This window comes from Nicotiana tomentosiformis, chromosome 1 (genome assembly GCF_000390325.3).
Source record: "Nicotiana tomentosiformis chromosome 1, ASM39032v3, whole genome shotgun sequence".
NCBI lineage: Eukaryota > Viridiplantae > Streptophyta > Magnoliopsida > Solanales > Solanaceae > Nicotiana > Nicotiana tomentosiformis.
This window is the reverse complement of record NC_090812.1, coordinates 3,736,276-3,758,697: the sequence shown is the minus strand read 5'-3', so window position 1 is coordinate 3,758,697 and position 22,422 is coordinate 3,736,276. Positions and strand designations below refer to the sequence as shown.

The 22,422-nt window shown below is 37.6% G+C and overlaps 2 protein-coding genes across 2 annotated transcripts; one reads left to right on the top strand and one right to left on the bottom strand.

The window, feature by feature from the left end:
• Positions 1 to 13,652: 13,652 nt before the first annotated feature.
• On the bottom strand, positions 13,653 to 14,255 carry LOC138896430 (uncharacterized). Its single transcript, XM_070181334.1, has one exon. The coding sequence runs from the start codon at positions 14,253 to 14,255 to the stop codon at positions 13,653 to 13,655; it is 603 nt and encodes a 200-aa protein (XP_070037435.1).
• A 4,986-nt stretch (positions 14,256 to 19,241) lies between these two features.
• Positions 19,242 to 22,103, top strand: LOC104106458 (protein neprosin-like). Its single transcript, XM_009615006.4, has 7 exons — positions 19,242 to 19,733; positions 19,814 to 19,900; positions 19,989 to 20,255; positions 20,357 to 20,521; positions 20,691 to 20,744; positions 20,871 to 21,017; positions 21,531 to 22,103. The coding sequence occupies exons 1-7, from the start codon at positions 19,539 to 19,541 to the stop codon at positions 21,906 to 21,908; spliced, it is 1,293 nt and encodes a 430-aa protein (XP_009613301.1). The 5' UTR covers positions 19,242 to 19,538; the 3' UTR covers positions 21,909 to 22,103.
• Positions 22,104 to 22,422: the final 319 nt, after the last annotated feature.

The window sequence follows — 22,422 nt, the reverse complement described above, 5'->3', positions numbered from 1 at the left end:
AGAGGGGAAAAAAAATTGTAACTCAACTTGGTCTTTTAATTTCCTTCGTGCCTATCCAAATTAATTGGAGACAAATAAATTGTCGATTTTTAGTTCTACAATAATATCAATCAATTATACCTTGGTAACTAACTGCGCCTCAAATCCAAAATTCGATACATCATGTTTACTTGGTTGATATACATGAATGGACTCCAGAAAACAATATCCGATCGAGTTGAGGAAATTAACACTGTAAAATACAAGGTAGCATCTAGCTATCACTCAATTCTCACGCTAAAATAGAACTTATATTTTATTTTTATTTTAAGAAACTAATTTGTAAGGGAGGGGAAGGGATGGAGTGAGACCATGAATGTCATATCCTGTAGTACAGAAAAATGTGAAAGAAATAAGTTTTCTTGCGCTTGATCTTCGGTCAAAATGGCCAAACAAAGAAACTATTATATTATTTATTTCAGCGGTTTGCTTTTTAATGGATAAGAAAGAAGACAAAATGTGATAACACGAGGGGAAAGGAAATGAGAATTTACAGTATATATATATATTGTTGGGCACATGCCCATGTAATCCTATTCTCTTTTGGTTTCCATTCCTATTTGAAATTGGACTCGGTTTTTATTCCTATTTAGAGTTGGTTTTGTTTTAAGAGAAAACAGCACTCATTATCTATAAATAGGACAACCTTGGAGAATTATTCTATGCTCATTGGTACAAGCCTTTGAAAGACTTAAGCACATAAGAGTGATTTTTGAGAGAGCCTTCATCAATAGAGAAGAGAGAAGAAAAGTATTCGTTTTGCTGTAGATTTTAATTCCGACCAGCCAACTTCAAATTACGTTTTCGATTCGTTAACCGTTGGATCGGGCTGACATTTTGACTGAATGTTCGTAACATCCTGGTATTTGATTTCCGTAGCATCTGATTTCGAGCCTCGAACAGCAGCTTCATTTTTGTGGATTCTCCTCTTTCTTCAATTGATTTGTTGTTGCTCTTGTTGCTATTGTTGCTCCGTGTTTGGCACTTGTTGTGTAGCCAATTTGGAGAACTTTTGTAACCCTCTTATTATTATAGTGGAGTTTTTTGGATCTTTGTGATCACGTGGTTTTTACCTTCGATTTGAAGGGTTTTCCACGTTAAAATTTGGTGTTCTTTATCTTCTTTATTTTCGGGTCTGCCTCTTCCTCGACATAACAGTAGTATCAGAGCCTTGGTTATTTATCCAAGTTGCTATGGAATGGAGGCTAATATGAGCAAGATAGTATGTTTAAATGGGAGAAATTATAATATTTGGAGAAGCAAGATGAAAGATTTATTGTTCGTGAAGAAGATGCATCTAACCGTTTTTGCAGCTCATAAACCCGAGAGTATATCTGATGAAGACTGGGATTTCGAGCACCAACAAGTATGTGGATATATACGATAATGGGTTGAAGATAATATTCGCAACCATATTGTAAACGAGACACATGCAAGATCATTGTGGGAAAAGTTAGAGACTCTTTATGCTTCAAAACCTGGGAACAACAAGTTGTTCCTGCTAAAGCAATTGATGACCTTTAAATACAAGGAAGGCAGCCATATCCTTGATCACATAAATGATTTTCAGGACGTCCTTGATCAGCTGTTTGGAATGGGAGTTAATTTTGATGATGAGATACAAGGACTTTGGCTTCTTAATTCTCTGCCAGACTCTTGGAAAACTCTTCGTGTTTCTTTGATAAATTCAGCTCCTGGAGGTAAGGTGACCATGGAATATGCCAAGAGTGGTGTGTTGAACGAGGAAGTAAGGAGAAAATCTCAGGGTTCGTCCTCACAAACATATATCTTGGTTACAGAAGACCGAGGGAGAGATAGAACAAGAGGCTCGAGGAATAGAGGTAAAAGTAGAAATAAGTCAAGGTCCAAATACCATAATATTATATGCAACCACTGTGGCAAGAAAGGACACATCAAAAGGTTTTTCCACAAGTGGTTGCAAGACATTAAAGAAGGAAAGAAAGTTGAAAATAATGAGAACAATGTTGCTGCTATTGTTCGAGATGACCTTCTTCTTACTTATGATAAAAATGTCATCAATTTAGTATTCCATCTGGATAGTAGATTCTGGAGCTACCTCATATGTCACACCAAGAAAAGATTTTTTCTCATCTTATACTCCTGTTGGTTCTAGAGTGTTAAAGATGGGCAATGCCAGTGAAGTTAAGGTGTTTGGTGTTGGTACAGTTTATTTGAAAACTAATAATGGTTCAACGTTAGTTCTTCAAGATGTCAAGCATGCTCCGGACTTTCCTTTCAATTTGATCTCCGCGGGAAGATTAGACGATGAAGGTTACCATAATGCCCTCTTTAATGGCCAATAGAAGCTCACCAAGGGCTCGTTAGTAGTGGCTCGAGGAGTCAAGTCTGGTCATTTATATGTGACACATATCTCTATTCTTAATGACTCCATAAATCTGGAGAAAAGTGACACTTTATTAGAATTATGGCACAGAAGATTGAGTCATATGAGCGAGAGGGGGATTACGTATTTTGGCTAAGAAAAGTTTGCTTTCTGGAGTGAAACAAGCAAAGCTGAAAAGGTGTATCCATTGTTTAGCTGGCAAACAGAAAAGGGTTTCCTTTCATAGCCATCCTCCCTCAAGAAAGCCTGATTTATTGGAGCTAGTGCACTCTGATTTGTGTGGTCCTTTTAAAGTAAAGTCAAAAGGTGGTGCACTTTACTTTGTGACATTCATTGATGATCATTCTCGTAAGATCTGGGTGTATCCTTTGAAATCTAAAGATCAAGCACTTGGTGTATTTAAGAAATTTCAGGCCTTAGCTGAGAGACATGTGGGGAAGAAATTAAAATGTATTCGCACTAACAATAGTGGTGAATATTATGGTCCCTTTGATAACTATTGCAAGGAACAAGGAATTCGTCATCAGAAAACTCCACCCAAGACGCCTCAATTGAATGGTCTGGCAGAGAGGATGAATAGAACTCTAGTTGAGAGAGTTAGATGCTTGCTTTTAGAAGCTAAACTTCCAAATACATTTTGGGCAGAAGCACTTAATACTGTTGCTTATGTTATCAATTTGTCTCCTGCTATTGCTTTGGATGGTGATGTCCCAGACAGAGTTTGGTTTTTCAAAGATGTTTCTTATGATCACCTGAGAGTTTTTGGGTGTAAAGCTTGTGTGCATGTTCCTAAAGATGAGAGATCGAAACTGGATGTGAAAACTAAGCAGTGCATCTTTATCGGTTATGGTCAAGATGAGTTTGGATATCGTTTTTACGATTCAGTTGACAGTAAACTTATTAGAAGCTGTGATGCAATATTCTTTGAAGACCATACTATTGAAGATATTGACAAAGCTGAGAAGATAGATTCTCAGAGTAATGAGAGCTTAGTTGATATTGATCCAATTTCTATTGCTAAGGCACCTATTGCACATGAAGGAACCCAAGACAATAATGAAGATAGTGATCAAGATCAAAATGATCATCATGGTGTAGATGTTATGGATGCTCCATTTGATGAAGTTGTGGTTGATCAGCAACCAATTCCTGCTCAGGTAACTACTTCGAATGCTCCTGAAACCTCTATTAGAAGATCTACAAGGGAGAAACAAAAATCCATGCGCTATCCTCCTGATAAGTATTTACTTTTGACTGACATGGGAGAACCTGAGAATTATGATGAAGCCATACAAGATACTCACAAAGATCAATGGATCGAAGCCATGGAAGATGAGATGAAGTCACTCCATGAGAATGGAACATATGAGATAGTGAAATTGCCGAAAGTTAAGAGAGTTTTATCTAACAATTGGATATTCAGAATAAAGCAAGATAACCATACCTCTGTGCCTAGATACAAGGCGAGGTTAGTTGTTAAAGGTTTTGGCCAGAAGAAGGGAGTTGACTTTGATGAAATTTTCTCCCCTGTTGTGAAGATGTCTTCTATTCATGTGGTTTTAGGCTTAGCCGCAAGTCTAGATTTAGAGGTTGAGCGGATGGATGTCAAGATTGCTTTTCTTCATGGTGATTTAGATGAGGAGATTTATATGGAGCAACCTAAGGGTTTTGTAACTAAGGGAAAAGAACATTATGTTTGCAAATTGAAAAAGAGCCTGTATGGATTGAAACACGCTCCAAGGCAATGGTATTTGAAATTTGAATCTTTCATATAAGAACAAGGGTACAAGAAAACTTTGTCAGACCACTGTGTATTCTTTCAGAAGTTTTGTCATGATGATTTTATTATCTTATTGCTTTATATGGATGATATGCTTATTGTTGGCAAGAATAAATCCAGAATTGCAGTCCTTAAGAAGTAGTTGAGCAAATCGTTTGCGATGAAGGACTTGGGGCCAGCAAATAAAATCTTGGGCATTCAAATCGAACGATACAGAGATAGAAAGGAGTTATTTTTGTCCCAAAAGAAATACATTGAGAAGGTACTCAAGAGGTTCAATATGACAGATGCAGAAGTTGTTAGTACTCCTCTTGCTAAATAATTCAAATTAAGTATTAGTCAGAGTCCATCTACTGATGAAGAGAAAAAAGAGATGTCTCGTATTCCTTACTCTTCTGCCGTTGGTAGCTTGATGTATGCTATGGTTTGCACTAGACAAGATATTGCACATGCCGTTGGTACTGTTAGTAGATTCCTTTCTAATCCTGAAAAAGAACATTGGGATGCAGTAAAATGGATATTAAGGTATTTGAAAGGTAGTAAATTTGAAGCTGTGCTTTGGCAATGGCAAGCCTGAACTTGTTTGTTACACCGACTCTGATTTAGGAGGCAATCTTGATAATTCAAGATCCACTTCCGGTTATCTGATCACTTTTACAAGGGGAGTTGTTTCTTGGCAATCTAGACTACAAAAGTGCATAGCTCTATCCACCAAAGAAGCCGAATGTATTGCTGTCACAAAAGGTGCCAAAGAATTATTATGGATGAAGGAGTTTATTAATAATCTTGGCTTTGAGCAACCAAGGTACATCTTATTTTGTGATAATCAGAGTGTTGTCTGTCTCACCAAGCACTCCATTTTTCATTCTAAGACCAAACATATAAATAGAAAGTATCATTAGATAAGAATGGTTGTGGAAGAGAAATTATTTGAGGTTGAGAAGATACACACTGATGAAAATCCTTCCGATATGCTGACAAACGCGGTGGTTGCAGATAAACATGAATTTTGCAGAAAATTGGCATGCATAAAGCCTGTCAATAGTTCCTCTACTTGAAGACACATTTGGCCCCTTGGCTGGAGGGGGAGTTTGTTAGGCACATGCCCATGTTATCCAACCAAAGGCCCAATGGACTAATCCTATTCTCTTTTGGTTTCCATTCCTATTTGGAATTGGATTCGTTTTTTATTCCTATTTAGAGTTGGTTTTGTTTTAAGAGAAAGCATCACTCATTATCTATAAATAGGACAACCTTGGAGAATTATTCTATGCTCATTGGTACAAGCCTTTGAAAGACTTAAGTACATAAGAGTGGTTTTTGAGAGAGCCTTCATCAAGAGAGAAGAGAGAAGAAAAGTATTCGTTTTGCTGCAGATTTTAATTCCGACCAGCCAACTTCCAATTATATTTTTCGATTCGTTAACCGTTGGATCGGGCTACCATTTTGACTAAATATTTATAACATCTTGATATTTGATTTGAACGGTAAGATCGGATTTGGAGGCCCGTAGCATCTGATATCGAGCCTCGAACAACAGCTTCATTTTTGTGGATTCTCCTCTTTCTTCAATTGATTTGTTGTTGCTCTTGTTGCTATTCTTGCTTCGTGTTTAGCACTTGTAGTGTAGCTAATTTGGAGAACTTTTATAACCCTTTTATTATTATAGTAGAGCTTTTTGGATCTTTGTGATCCCGTGGTTTTTACCTTCGATTTGAAAGGTTTTTCACGTTAAAATTTAGTGTTCTTTATCTTCTTTATTTTCGGGTTTGCCTCTTCCTCGACATAACATATAAATATATATATATAATGTGCTAAGAAAATCTTTTTCTTCTAACTTCATCCTTTTGGTGTGGCTAAACATATTTTTTACGTTTTTGTTTCCCTTTATATATGTCATTACAATAAGACTATCACATATAGGTAGCAAAGTAGAAATATATTGTCTCATATTAATGCAGTTGACAATGTGATGGGAAAGTAATACAACTAGTTAATTAAACAGTACAATAGATTTGGAAACAATACTAAAAGGGAGGAAAACAAATTTGGACCATCAAAACATTGTCTTTTTTGGAAATTATTTATTTTTTTACTATTTCTATGGACAATTTCTGATGGAAAAAGGAATAAAGAAATGGTAGTTAGAGTAGTTTCAACGATGTAAGGATTCAACCTCCATTAACTGATTATTTTTGAAGTAGAAGACACTATTGATATCCAAATCTATGGTTTTTCTAATATAATTCTTGATTATCAACATTTTGAATGGATATAGCAAATCTCCATGGAATCTGTTGGAATTAAAATTGTGTTGGAGACTAAGAACTATATCGACATGGCTAATGTTAGAATTCAAGGAGCTAAGGGACCATACAGGTTGGATTTGATGCAAATGGCCTCTCTAAGATATAAGTGTTTACCCGCAAAACGGTACACTTGAATTTATACGTGATTTTTAGACAAGTGGATTAATTCGATCCAGAAATAATAAAATAATTAAAGAAATACGCAATACTTAGCCTTGAAGTAAAGATAAAATAGCAGAAACAGTAATTCTGGGAGCAGGGCTTCCGGGCACAACAACAATGAAATCAAGGAATAAGAAGATAAAATTCGATAACGCTTTGAATTGATTATAGCATAAGTTTGCCAGAAAATTCGTGTCATTTACTATGATAACATAACTCACTATTTATATCTGCACCTAAGGAACAAGGTCCTAGGATTATACCCTTCTTTAATGTCAATTATGAAGGCCATTGAAGAATTTGTAACGGTAAGCATAAATGATAAATTTTTTGTAACGTGCAGAGTACTAAATGTTGTGGAATAATCTCCATTAAATGCTACCGGGCGGAAGGTATTTATTGCATCTTTATGAGCGTCGTTTTTTTCGATGACAAATGGAACAGTTGCCTTCGGTTTTAACTATCCTCCTCCTTCGGCTCCATGTGTCACTCTTTTATGTAGCCACTTAGCATAGCATATTTTACTCTATACAGATAGTCCCCCTGCTTTTCGGTGACATAACCTTGTGTCACCGGAAAGTTGGTAGAAATATTCTTTTTGGCGGGAATTACTCTGACCCCCTCTGAAAAGCTTCCGGCGGTTGATTAGACGCACGTCTCTCCGCATTTAATGCCCCAAACACGCGTCATCCCACGATTCAGCATAATTTTTACCGGTTATCGAGGTAATCATGGTCACGAATTTAGTCGCCTATACCTTTACTTATACGCATCGACCTCCTTCATTCATACTCCATAATTTTCCAAGCCCTCTCAAACTCTCTTCATTTAACTTGTACTCTGTTCTTCGGCCTTTCTTTAACTCTCTTCAAACAAGAAAAGCTTTTCTTTCTTCCATAATGTACAATGGCTTGTTCTTCAAAAACTACCAATTCCTCAAAGAACAAAAATAAAGCCGAAGACACCGCTCCTCCAATAGTGAGCACCATCATCCCCAGAAGTCTTGTTACAACAAAAGACTTCGACGAGAAATTTTCTTCTATTAGCCCTCATACATGGGCCGTTAGCAGATATCCTTATTTCATCCGTCCTTCCAGCATTCCTGATGTGAAGGAAGATTATCGTTGTCAAAATTTATACATTATCACTCCTGATTGGCGGAGCGAGTAACTTTACTCAAGAAGGGTTTTATGTACTTCTATACGTATCCCGTCACTTTAGGGACATTTTCTCTGAGTGGAGAGCTTGACTCCCTCATTGAGGAGTTTTGCCTCCGCTACCAAGTGTGTTTGGAACAGGTGAGTCCCTCCATGTGGAGGACGATTTCTTGCCTTCGGTGCTTGTGCCAGGAAGCGGGGGAAGAGCTAACTTTAGCTCATGCAATGAACCTTTATTCCCCAAAGATCTTCCGTGGGGAGATGATCAACTTTCGCAAGCGAGACCACCATGCATTGCTATCCAACATGGATGATGATAACGATCATGGTTGGATGGAACGGTTTGTCTCCGTTGCCACCAGTGACATCATCCCGGCCTCGGCACCATCTTTCCCGGAATGGTGGAACTATACTCGTAAGTATACAATTTGCTTATTCTTTTGTTAAAGATCCTTTTCTCGTCATTGCTAACTTTTCTTCCTTTACCTGCCTCAGCGACTCGGTGGGTTCCCCCTAGGGTTGAGGGCTTGGACCGATGGGTCCAGAAAAGTTTGGACGTTACTACGCCCGAAACCCGCTCGTGGAAAAAACTGTCCCTGAAGGATGGGTGGAAGGCAAAAAATCATGGTAAGTTTAACTCATCATGTACTTATCTTTTCTTATGAGAAAGTTATCTGATTATTCTCTCTTGTTTAATATAGGTCTACCCTAGGGCTCAGTTGTCGTCCCCGAGGAGGACATTTTGGCTGATCTTGCTGATGCGGTGAGGCTTATGCAGAAAGCTTTTTCATAGATAGGTGTCTCCGGGCCTGCTTCTGGTGCAAGTGCTTCTTCTCGGAGTCCCCGGCCGGAGAACAAGCAACCAAAAGGAAGGCGTTCCTCCTCGGCCGGGGGAAATAATAAGAGAGCGAAGAATGCTACCTCCGAGTCATCTCCGAAAGTCGTGGTAACGAGCCCTCTACCCGGGCCAGCCATAGATACCGTGATGATTGACGATGATGGAGAAGCTAGCGAGGATGGAGCTTTTCTACATAGAAGACGATGATCTTCCTCAACTCAACAAACCGCTCAATCTGTTGAGTTAGTTACACCAACCGAGGACGATGTCTCGGCGCTCTGGAGGAGTATTAAATGGTGAAAAATGCCAACTCCCACTTCTGGATCCCAGTCGCTGCGCCCTATATTTTGGGGCTAAGTACCGGGACCCTTCCGTCTTATGATCAACCAATAACCAGTACTGCGTTTGTCGCAACTTCTTCTCACCCTTCATCACCATCAACTTCATCTCCATATTCACCAACACCAGCAATTGCTACATCATCTCCACCGGCCGCATCTACCCGGGAAGAAGGTGTTCTTCTCCCCCAATTCCCAGTTCCCAGTTCTTGGGAATTTGTGGCAAAAATTATCCTCCCCCTTCAGAAGATCTGCAAAGGAGGAGGAGCGTTACTCTCTCGGTCTCCACCGGATGCAATTTGCTATCCCCGACCGGTGGAACTTGTTAACTATCTGAAGCCTTTAGCTTCAGAAAAAGATTGGGAAAATATACAAGCTCTCTCGTGAGAGTGCTTGGTGAACAATGCCATGCACAACGCAGCAGCAGTACATTCCTCACTTCTTTTGTTATTTCTTCTGTTTTTGCCTGAAGATATCTTGAGTTTGCCTTTCTTGTTTTGTAGGCATATCTTCTTGCTTCCGAGGGCCTCAAGAGGTTGATTCGGGAAAAATAAGATCTTATCTCCACATGAGATTGATCTCGTCCAATTTCACTCCTCTATTTGAGGATATGAAAACGGTCGATGCAATACCCAACAAGGAGTCGGGGTCGATTTTCCACAGAGAGATATGAATGAGTCTTAGGAATATATATTATAGTGTATGAGCATGAATTATCTCAAATTGTACTTCCACAAATTTAGGTTGTTTCTAGTTATAATTTAAATGAAGACTACAAACTAAGAATTTAAACTTTGAAAGCAGTTTTTATTGTTTTTCAAGTGTTATGAAAGGCCGAGGACTATGACCTTCACTTAGGTGTTCAACTAATGGGTTGTAAACTTTAACGCTTGTTTTATTGGTCGGGGTATTATATCTATCAACACTCAAGTACCCACTCAATACCTCTCGGTCAGAGAGTGATTTTGCCCAATTTGGCTTTCTCAAGTCCAAATGGGTATTGAACAAAACAATTGATGATAAGCTCAAGTCGGATTTTACTATCTCTAGGTTCAACCTTTTAATTGGGCTTATCAATCTCTCGATTGACCCAATTTCTTGCTAGCCAAATTTTTCTAGACTAAATCTCTCCTTTTCAAGTAGAGACCAAGTCACATATGCATGAAATAATATTTGCAACCATTAATTCTTCACATAAAGGCAAGAACTAGGCTAGATAATCAACACCCAACCATAAACAAGTAATAAATCAATCACCCATTAAGTTTACACACTAGGGTTGGGTCACAACCCTAATGAAAATCTAGCTACTCATGCTTAAATTGGGAGAAAAAGAAGAAGAAGTGATAATTAAACCCATATTGATAATTAAAATTATGAAATCAATATTCAAAAAGCTCAATATAGCAAAAACTACTAAAAAGAGTAAAAGAAAACGTCTACTATAGCTGTTGATGTCAAAACTTGACCTAAAAAATTAAAACTCTTCTATTTATATATTACTGGAATTTTCGGATAAAAATGCCCTTTCGGAGGTTCTGCGACTGCATATTTTCATGTGCGGTCTACACTTTGCTTCATCCTGACAGTAATGGAAACCTTCGGCCGCATAATTCTGAACTGCGGTCGCACTTCTCTCTTTCTGCGGTTCGTGTATTTCTGAGTGCGGCTGCACATTGCTCTTCTGCGGACCGCACAAATGTGACTGCAACCGCGTAGCTGTTATTTTGCGGCCGCATAATAATTGTGCGGTTCGCACTTCTGTTGAATTTGAGACGCAAGTTCTCTGAACTTTTGCTCTTGCCCAGGTTCTGCGGCTGCACATGTCATGTGTGGACCGCACTTTGCTCTTCTCTCTGATAGGAGTTTCTTCACAATCTGCGGCCGCAGATGAAAATCTACGGTCCGCACTTTAAGCTTCTGTGCATGTTTGTGTCCTTGAGTTCAGATCACTCTTTCTTGAGTTGGATTTCATCTTAGGGTTCATTTTCAACTATTCCTGCAATTAATCATATTTCATCAGTTTTCGGGAACACAATTAAACGCTTTTGGACAAAAATGAAAGGAAAAAAGTGTTAATAAGTAGTCAAAATCTCCACTTATCAACGGGATCAACTTTTGGCCGAGCGGGAGCAAACTGTTGCTCGCCTCTCAGAATTGGAAGCCAAAGCTACTGAGGCCGTTGTGTTAGAGACTCATTTGCAGCAAAGCGAGCAAGAAGTGGAAACCCTTAGCCTAGAGATTGGCCCGTTGAGGGTTAAATTTGACGAAGCCAGGGCCAAATGGGTTGAAGTACATAGTGTCGTTCTTGCTGCAACCGACCACGAGGCTGCCTCCGTTGAAATATTGACCAACTTAGAGGCAGCTTTGAACTCCAAAGTTGAACAGCTTGCTGCTGTCGGGGTGAAACATGCCCAATACGAGGAGAAGTATAAGAAGACCCTCGAGCATAATAGGCTTTTTAGCTCAACTGTACGCGAACTCGATGTTAGCCTTAAGTCAATTAGATTCGCCTGGGAAAGCCTTTCTGACGAGGTTACCCAACTCAAAGAATAATTTAAGTGCCGCGCGACTTCCCTCATTGTTGAGAAAACTTATGTTATGTACAATATGAGGAGAAAAATCTTGGAAGAGGCTAAAACGGGTATCATTGACTTTGATACCTAAATCGCTAAGGCCCGTGAGCTTGAGTCAGTTGCTAAAAGGGGTCTCCCGGCAGGGTCTGATGATTCCGGTTCTTTTGGTTCCAGTTCCAAAACTTTGGGAACTGAAGAGGAAACGGAAGGCGAAGATGTTGAAGGCCAAAGTGTTAAAGTCCAAGATGTTGAGCCATCAACGGATCTATCCACTTCCCCTGGGGGCGCGGACACTTGTCTTCCTCCGGGTTCTGGAGATGCAGGCAAGATAAAATCAATTCATCGGTTAGACAAGAAACAATATGGAAAATAAAAGGACTTTACTTTATTCCTTCCTTTTTTTTAAAAATGCATAAGCATTCGTTATGCTAAAATGAAATTGCCATTTCTTGTGGCTAACTTGTACAACTTGTTTCTTACAGGGCTGGTCGCGCAGTCCCCGGTCCCGATGATACAACTATGTTCCCGATTTTTGTGTTTCGGTTGACGTGAAAGTCATTGTATGATACAACTAAGTTCCTGATTTTCGTGTTCCGGTCGATGTGGCAGTCATTGTTGCCGTATCCACATATCATTCCCCCCAGTGTTCAAATGCGAACAATGCGAATTGGAACAGTGGATTGCTAGACAATCTCCGGCTCGGTAACAAAATTTGTTTCCCCTTAGGAATTTATGCTATCGAGCAAAAGGCTATCTAACAATCCTCTAGTGGTTTGCACTCGTGAACGATCAGGTAACCTTTGCTTGATAGAAAACTCACTTTCCCGGTGGGAATTTTACTATCGAGCCAAAGATTACCTAACCGTCCTGGAGTGGTTCTTCGCTTGTGTGCCTTGTTATAAAAGGTCTTATTGTTGCTTTCGAAACTTTCTTCATAGTATGCTTTCCGTTGCTTCCTTCGTGGAAACTCATTAACTTCCTCCCCTGGCTAACTTCACTCGATTCGGGAGCAGGTGCCGGTTCCTGTAATTGCTATGCCGCATTCTCCTTCCCTTTACTACTGGAGATCGAAATCGCATTCATCTCTTTTGTCGTCGGTTGGTCGCCTCTTATCTATTTGATTCCTTCGGGTGTCGGAAATTTCAACAACTGATGATACATTGATTGTACGGCTCTCATCTCGTGCAACCACGATCTTCCCAGAATAATATTATAACCCATGTTACCGTCCACTACTTCGAAAAGAGTTGTCTTCATCACCCCTTCGATGCTCGTGGACAGCAAGATCTCTCCTCGGGTTGTCACGTTTGCGAGGTTGAATCCGACGAGGATTTTTGTGGCCGGAATTTTGCTTCCCGTGAGATTGGCTTGCTCCAATACCCTCCATTGTATGATATTAGCCGAACTTCTTGGATCCACCAGAACACCTTTGGTTTTAAAATCTAAAACATTTAAAGAAATTACCAAAGCGTTGTTGTGTAGCAGCAACAATCCGTCTGCATCCTCCTCTGTGAAAGTGATATCGTTTTCAGCGACATCCCGGAGTCTCTTGCTATAGGTTATTGATACCTTCATCTTTTTTGCTGCCGAGAAGGTGACCCCGTTGATCTCGTTCCCCCCGAAGATCATATTAATCGTCTGGCGCGGGGAATCTTCTCCTGCTTTCGAGGGCTCCGCGTTATCACGGTTGCGACTGCAATTATTCTTGGCCCGGTCACTTATGAATTCCCGAAGATGGCCATTTTTCAATAGTGTCGCCACTTCATCCTGCAGATGTCGGCAGTCCCTAGTCCGGTGGTCATTTGTCCCGTGGTATTTTCACCACAAATTGGGATTTCTCTGGCTTGGATCGGACCTCATCAGCTTCGGGAACCGTGTTTATTTAATATTTCTCATAGCTAATACCAACTCCACTATACTAACGTTGAAATTGTATTTTGATAGCCTGGGGTAGGAAGGGTCTCGTGTACCTGACGCTTCTTTGTCCTGCAAGGATCTGTGAACGTGATCAGTTCTTATGTCGGTGACGAACCTGTCTGCCGACTGGAAACCTCGGCCGTGTCCTTAGGTCCGTTCATAGGGCAAAAATCAGCCCCTCGAAGACTGTCTATCTGCGTCGAAATCGTCTTTTGATTTTTTTTTATTCTTCTCCCGTCTTTTTGCCGACAACGGGAAACCAATCTGATCATCTTCAATGCTTATCTTAGACTCGCACCGGTTGTGGACATCCGCCCAAGTCGTCATTTGGAACTCAAGCAAGCTTTCCTTCAATTTCTGAAAAGCATCTGAACTTCTCAGATTCAGACGCTTGGTGAATGCTTCAGCCGCCCATTCATCTGGAATAGTCGGGAGCAACATCCTCTCCTTTTGGAATCGGGTGACGACCTCCCGCAGCAACTCAAACTCTCCTTGTGCAATTTTGAATATGTCGATTTTTCGGGCCTGCACTTTTTTGGCCCCAGTATGGGCCTCAATAAAAGAGTCTGCGAGTATCTCAAAGGTATCTATGGAATGCTCGAGTAATAATGAATACCAAGTCAAGGCTCCCCCCGTGAGAGTCTCTCCGAATTTCTTCAACAAAACATATTCAATCTCGTGAGGAGCTAAATCGTTCCCCTTCACCGCCGTTGTATAGATGGTAATATGCTCATGTGGGTCTGAAGTTCCATCATACTTTGGCACGTCGGGCATTTTAAACTGCTTCGAGATTAATTATGGTACCGCGCTTGGTTTGTACGGTAATTGAGTATACTTCTTTGAGTCCGGCCCTTTCAGCACTGGTGGTGCGCCCGAGATTTGGTCCATGCGGGCGTTCGCTTCCCTCATAAACTGTAAGAGTTCGCTCTTGAAGGGATCGTTCTCGTTGTTGGGGACGGGTCCGCTCCTCCCAGCCCCATCGGAGCCAACCTCACCTCTTGGGGTGTTTTTGTCGACCCTCTGCGTTGTTTGATTCACGGGAACACCGTTAGGAACTAGACCTCGTTCATTCGTGTTATTGGAAGCCCCCGACAACGTCTGCTTCAACTCCGTCATAAAGTTAGCCTGCCGTGAGAGATGGCCTAGAATGGCCGCTTGTTGCTCTAGCAGGACCCTTACCGCTTCAACGACTTTCTCCTCTTTAGCATCATCGGGAGTCGTCTCCCGAACACATCGCGAATACCGCCTATCGTGGACTGGCTTAGTATTGTTCCCCTCATTGCGGGTGTCATTGACTGAATCCTCGTGATGAGGCTGGTCTCCTTGGGCCTCAAGATTGTATGTGTTGTTAACACCATTATCTGCCATTTTTTGCGATTTTTTGCTAAGACAAATAACCAAAACACGTTAGTAAAAGAGGGAAAGATCAACTTAATTACACTGTCTAGGCTCCATAGTGGGCGCCAAACTGTTTACTCGTAAAACAGTACAATTGAATTTATACGCGGTTTCTAGACAAATAAATTAATTCAATCCTGAAATAATAAAATAATTGAAGAAATACACAATACTTAGCCTTGAAGTGAAGATAAAATAGCATAAATAGTAATTTCGGGAGCAGGGCTTCCGGGCACAACAACAATGAAATCACGGAATTAGAAGATAAAATTGTATAAAACTTTGAATTAATTATAGCATAAGTTTGCCAGAAAATTTGTGTCTTTTACAATGATAACAAAGCTCACTATTTATAGCTGCACCTAGGGAACAAGGTCCTAGAATTATGCCCTTCTTTAATGTCAATTATGAAGGCCATTGAAGAATGTGTAGCGGTGAGCATAAATGACAAATTCTTTGTAACGGGCAGAGTATTAAATAATGTGGAATAATCTACATTAAATGCTACCGGACAGAAGGTATTTATTGCATCTTTATGAGCGTCGTTCTTTTCGGCGACAAATGGAACAATTGCTTTCGGTTTTAACTATCCTTCACCTTCGGCTCCACGTGTCACTTTCTTATTTAACCACTTAGCATAGCATATTTTACCCTATATAATAAGCATAGGAAAAATTCTTTTTTATGATAGGATGTCTTCTTTTTGTTAAGTTACCTGTTGTTAATCCGCAGAAGGTTTTGTAAGTTTTTGTAATCTTTTAATAGAGAAGGTTCACATAAGGAGGTAAACTAGAATAGCTGATCCATTTCTCTGTTGTAAGTTGTAACTGATTTTTTTGGATGAATGAAAGGAAAGTGCCACCTATGGCGTAACTTTATTTTTTTTTAAAATATCCTGTACTATTAATAATCCTCCTACGAGTAACCCCTACTAATATGAGTAGTAAGTTTACGGCTTAAAATTAATGTTCTGCTATAATCGCTCTCCCTCTTATTAATCCTAAAATATTTATTTTGCTCTAATTTGTAAATTTAAAGAATTTGGAAGCATCAATTGTGTCACCGATTTTAATATCTTTAGTGCTAGTGTAACCCTAAAATGACAACGCTATTCTCATGAACATATCATATGCACATCTCTCTTTTTTAGTTAATAGTCTTAAAGTTAAAGTACGCGCGTTACGTGTGTATAGTGTCGCTAATAAATAAATTATTTTTTAAAACCTCATAAATATTACATTTATTAATAAAATAAAAGTGTAATATGATAAATTTAAAAGTTGAAACTTTTGGTCAGTTAGAAAGTGAAAGAGATTGCAACACTCTTAAAATATGATATAACTTTTAACTCAAGGGAAAATAAGAATCTTCAAACTATTTTTGACAATTTATAGTCTAAAGATACACTAATGTTGAGCCAACATTCTACCACGAATAACTAAAATACAGAGAACTTAGATTTAAATGGTGATATTAAATTAAGAACGGAATAATTTGGGATTGCACACAAATTTCTCATACCCTACAGTTTGCAAGTAGACAATCAACAAAATCTGCAAGTGAAGTTAAAAAATTCCACAAACAAAAATTTGTTATAAAATAAAGACCGTAAAGTAAAGACAAGTATAGAGAGAAAATGATATATTATTCAAACTTCAAACTTATGTACATAATGAACTGAAAACTCCTCTATTTATAGAAGAAAGGAAGCAGCTGGAAGGCTTTTCTTTAGCTACTTGTAAGCTGTCTGCATGAGCTGCTTGCAACCTGCCTGTTTAATAAGAAGTTGCTGCAAATCATTTCATTGAGCTGCTTGCAACCTGCCTACATCAGCTGCTTGTAGATAAATTTCAACAGAGTACTAAATGGATAATCTTCTTCAGGAATATTATCTATAGCGGAGTAATAAATAGACACCCACAATATAATTATTTTCATAACAAAATTATTTTAAAACTAACCAAGCTAATCAAATTCTAGACAAAAAGTTGAAAGGCCGAATCATTAAATTCGAGCGAACAAGTCGTTTGTGAAACAAAATGCTTTTGAACTATATTTAGATACTTCAATCAAATAGTACACATATGTTCATTTAGATGATGCAAATAAGTGCAATAGGAGAAAGAGAAATATGAAGTTGAAAGAAACTCGAAGATAATCAAAGCATAACGCCTAAATCTCATAAACTTCTAAGCTATTATCTTTTCACATGTTGTGTCAAACAAAAAATATATAATTAGAAAAACCTTTTACCTATATAAATATTGTTCTTTTTATATTTGAATTATGTATCTAATCATGATTCATTCTTTATTGCGTTGAACTATGTATTTAAACTCCATTCCTTATTGTTTTAGTGTTGGATTCATAATTTTTGGTAGAAGTCATACAATTTACCATGTAGACGTAGACTTTTATTCATCTAAAAAGATTTCTATACACTCAACCCAATTTGATTCTTTCTTGAAAAAGATATTTTTCTTTTTTATTTACTTGAGATATGTTAAGAATATTGTTATACTTTGAGGGCATTCTTTCTTTATTGTCAATTCTTCGATCTTCTGTGTGTTTGATTATTCACATTGTTTTTCTTTTTCCTTTTATTCCTTTGTTGCAAATAGATAAAGTGGATATATATTGATGAATCAGTATGATTCTTTCCCTTTCTTACAGTATATTGGAAGATGGCATGTTAAAGGGAAAAAAGAAGGGAAAATTAACATAAAACCAACAAAAAGAAGAAAATTAAAACAAAATAGAGAATTGATGATACCTTTTTGAGAAATTTATAGTGAATTCAGTAGTAGCACAGTGCCTTCTTTCCCTCTTTCAACTTTTAATTTTTATTACTCATCATTAAAAGCACATAAGATTATACAATTCATCACACGATGAATTTGCATTAATATGCCATAACTTAAAGAACTTGGAGATAAGTTAAAATTTTAAATAAGGTAAAATATTAATTGATTTTATTATCCTAAATATTAGGACTTTCTATATAATTCAAATAAGGATAAATTTAATAAGCAAAATTTTAGTTGATTTCAAAATTCTAAATATTGAAGAAATAATTAAATGACGATTTTCTTTAGTGTGAAATCTATTTTTAAAAGATAAAAAATGTGAACGACATTTCGTTAAAGATTTTTGTGTTATATCAATTATTTGTTTCATTCATTTTCTAAAAGAATCGCAGGACTTACATGCCTTGGCCGACTTAATAAATCAATAATCTATAAATCACGACTTATTAAACTTGGGAAAGGTTTAAATTTTACCCCATATACTATACAAAATTGTTCAATATTTGCCACGTTGCATTTTTTGGTTTATTCATGTCCTTGTAATTGGCAAATCGTCTTGTGCCCTTATCATATACAGAGAGCTCTGGGTGAAATGGATGAATACCACGTGCCGAAATTCTTTTTAAAAAAAAATCAAATCTACCTTACAACTTTGGTTAACTATAGTAAAATGTTACCCAAACTAAGTCATCTTTGGAGTACGCATTAGAATAACTGGCCAATTATATACATCAAATTCACTGCTTATTCACATGAAGCAACCGTGTATGTGAAAATCAATAAGAAAATAGAAAGAGTGTCATAAAATACACCTTCAAAAAGATTAATACTTTACTATTAAAATTAAACCTATTCAAATTTAACATTTCTTTATTTACTCTTGTAGACATAACTTGTTACAGCACCACTTAATATAAATTTTTATTTATTACTAAGAAAGACAAAGATGAAATTGCATATTGAACTCATACTCATTTAATTGTTGGTAGTTAGGAGAGCTACCCTTTATAAAAATCTTCCTTTGTTTTAAAGACTTAAACTTATTGTAAAGTCCAACAATGTCACATTAAACGGGACCAAAAAAAAAAAAAAAGGAAGTAGTACTCACTCCGTTTCAAGTTATGTGAACCCATTTGACTGGACACGAAATTTAAAAAAAGAGAGAAGACTTTTAAACTTGTGGTGTAAAATGATGCACATATATTTTGTGTGGCTATAAATTATTGTAAAAAGTAAATTATTTACAAATAAGGAAAGGGGTCATTCTTTTTGACACGGATTAAAAAAAAAATAAGTTCACATAAATTGAAACAGAGGAGTATTAATTATCAGCCAAAGCCTATATGCTTCTAATTTGCCAGTATCTAATTGCTTTTTTTTATTTGAAAAAAAGAAGAAGGAAAAGCAGTACTATAATCTACTCTTATTTCCCCCCTTTTATAATGTGGGAAGAGGACTAAAATCACATCACAGGTCCACACTCACACATAAACAGTACAACAAAAAGGACAAAGAATTGCAGCTGTTATGTGTCACAGAAAGTAGCAAAGAAACAGACTCCACAACTCTTAAACCATTGCCCCCCACCCCATACTCTCCACCTCTCCACATTCCAATTTCATCCATTACCATTCTTTTCTCCTTCTCCTCCTTCTTGGAATATTCCCCATTTTACCCTCCCCTCTTCACGAGCGTCGGCACATTAACTTGTTTTTTTTCTGACCCACATAGCAAAAGCTGCTTCCTTTTTACAAATTTTAAGTTTATCTCCAAATATTCATTCATGGTTGAAGAATTCAAGGAACCCCACTTCACTTAAGTAACACCAAAAAGCTTGGATTTTTTTCTGTTCATGGCTAAGGTGTGCTTTTACAATGTGAAGATGAAGATGAATATAGAAGTGGTGTGTTGTTTGCTTTTGCTGTTTATGGTGTCACTATGTTGTGATGCTGCTGAAGCTAAACAGGGCATGTCTCTTACTGCCCAAAAGTTTGAGGTTCAAAAGCACTTGAATCGCTTAAACAAACCTGCAATCAAATCCATAAAGGTTAAACCTTTATACCCTTTTTATGCTCCTTTTTTCGTGTGTCTTTTTTTATTAATGGTCTCTTTTGGGAATAATAACAGAGCCCAGATGGTGATATTATTGATTGTGTTCATATGTCTCATCAACCAGCTTTTGATCATCCTTTGCTCAAGAATCACACTGTACAGGTTAACAAAAATACCCCTTTTTCTGTTTGATTCCTAATTCTTTTGGTTTATCTTGGTGGGAAAATTTTGATTTTTTTGGGGTTATTAGATGATGCCAAATTATCATCCAGAAGGGCTATTTCGTGATGGAAAATTGTCTACAGCAAAAACCAAGAATGAAGGTTCAAAGTCAATTACTCAACTGTGGCATTTGAATGGAAAATGTCCAGAAGGAACAATTCCAATTAGAAGAACTAAAAAAGATGATATTTTAAGAGCAAGTTCCATGAAAAGTTATGGTAGGAAGAAAAAACATTCTACTATTCCTAAACCAGAGTCTGGTCGCCCTGGCCTAGTTAGCCAAACTGGTCATCAGGTAAATGAATTTTGGTATAAGAAGTAAAATGAGAAGTTTTGTTTCATTGAATTAATGGTTTTCATGTTCTGCTTCTATGCTTTTTTTTGGAGTTATTTTAGCATGCAATAGCTTATGTTGAAGGAGACAAGTATTATGGTGCAAAAGCAACCATAAATGTTTGGGAACCTAAAATTCAGCAACCCAATGAGTTTAGCTTGTCTCAACTTTGGATTCTTGGAGGTTCTTTTGATTCAGATCTTAATAGCATTGAAGCTGGATGGCAGGTACACTGTTCTTTTTCCAGTTACTTACATCTTTTTTAGATCACAATTCAATTTATTTGTTTGTTTGAACAATTAGATAATGATATTATTGTCATATTATATGTCTCTATTTGGTTGTCTTGTGACTTCTTCTTTTTTACTTTTCTTGTCCTTTTGGGGATAAAAACAGGTTAGCCCAGATTTATATGGAGATAACAACACAAGACTTTTCACCTACTGGACTGTAAGTGAAATAGTTTTTCCTTAATACAGCTAGCATACATACATAAATATCTAAAATCAAAGGGTGTGTGCTATATAAAGTTCATGTTTGAAAACTGAAAATTGGGAAAAATTATATTTTGTACAGAGTGATGCTTATCAAGCCACAGGCTGCTACAACCTGCTATGCTCAGGATTTATTCAAATCAATAATGAAATAGCAATGGGGGCCACCATTTCCCCTCTTTCCGGCTATCATGGTTCACAATATGATATAAGCATTCTTGTCTGGAAGGTAATTTAATTTAAGAGATTCACAAATCTTGGATTGGCCCTATTAGTATACTTAATTCTTGTCAACAATTATACCTCATATTGTATTGGAAAATACACCCTTGTATGTTCCACTGCATATTTCATTGAGGTGTCCATTATTTGCATGTGAATGCATAATTGATTAATTAACTTATGAGAAGACAGAGAGAATCTCTGACATTTCCTGTTGACTCCATGCTCTTCTTTTTTCGTTTTCATAAAAATCTGTTCCTCGTAGGGGAGCCTCCTTGCGGTAACCGGTAAAGTTATTGCCATGTGACCAGGAATTTACGGGTTCAAGCTGTGGAAACAGCCTCGTGCAGAAATGTAGGATAAGACTGCATACAATAGACTCTTGTGGTCCGGCCCTTCTCCGGATCTCACGCATAACGAGAGTTTAGTGCACCGGGCTGCCCTCTAATAAAAATCTGTTCTTTAACTTTTGTTATTTATCTTGAAAATATTTTTAAATTTGATTTGGCTTAACTTATAGGACCCAAAAGAGGGAAACTGGTGGATGCAATTTGGGAATGACTATGTACTGGGATATTGGCCAGGCTTTTTATTTTCATATTTAACAGACAGTGCTTCAATGATTGAATGGGGTGGGGAAGTTGTGAATTCAGAATCAGATGGACTTCACACCACAACTCAAATGGGGAGTGGCCATTTCCCAGATGAAGGCTTTGGGAAATCAAGCTATTTCAGGAATATACAAGTAGTTGATGGTTCAAATAATTTGAGAGCTCCTCAAGATCTTGGGATTTATACTGAGGATAACAATTGCTATGATGTTCAACTAGGAAAAAATAATGACTGGGGGAACTACTTTTACTATGGTGGACCTGGTAGAAATTCTAATTGTCCATAACCAAGATTCTAAGTGTTTTTACTTAATTTTTTTCCCCCTCTTATAATGTAGTAAAATTAGTAATGTAGACAATGAGTCCTTTGTATGGTCATTGTTTTACTCTGTAAAACTTTTATTTTTTAGGGGATATGTTAGTGCAGTAAAATGTGTATCATTGTTGGTCTTTGTATGAAAACTTTTTCACCTTTCTCTTTAGGCCTCCAGTCTATATATAAAAATGTTATTGGGGTTAGAATGGAGGGGTGAAGTTTCTTTGAATGAAAAGGAATAATCCCCTTTTACATGTAACATTGTAGCTGTTTGTTTGCTTCTGTCTTAGGAGCTGTATCATTAATAATGTAGGAGTTTCATATGTTTAAGTTTTTACTTTTCATATTAGTGTTTTCTGGAAAAGGTTAATAGCTTTTAGAGTGAGAATCTTCATAGGTTAGTGGGTAGCATATATATATAAAGGAGATTCCTAGTGGAGCTGCATTGAAAGATGCTTCAATCATGATTAACATATTGTCACTGT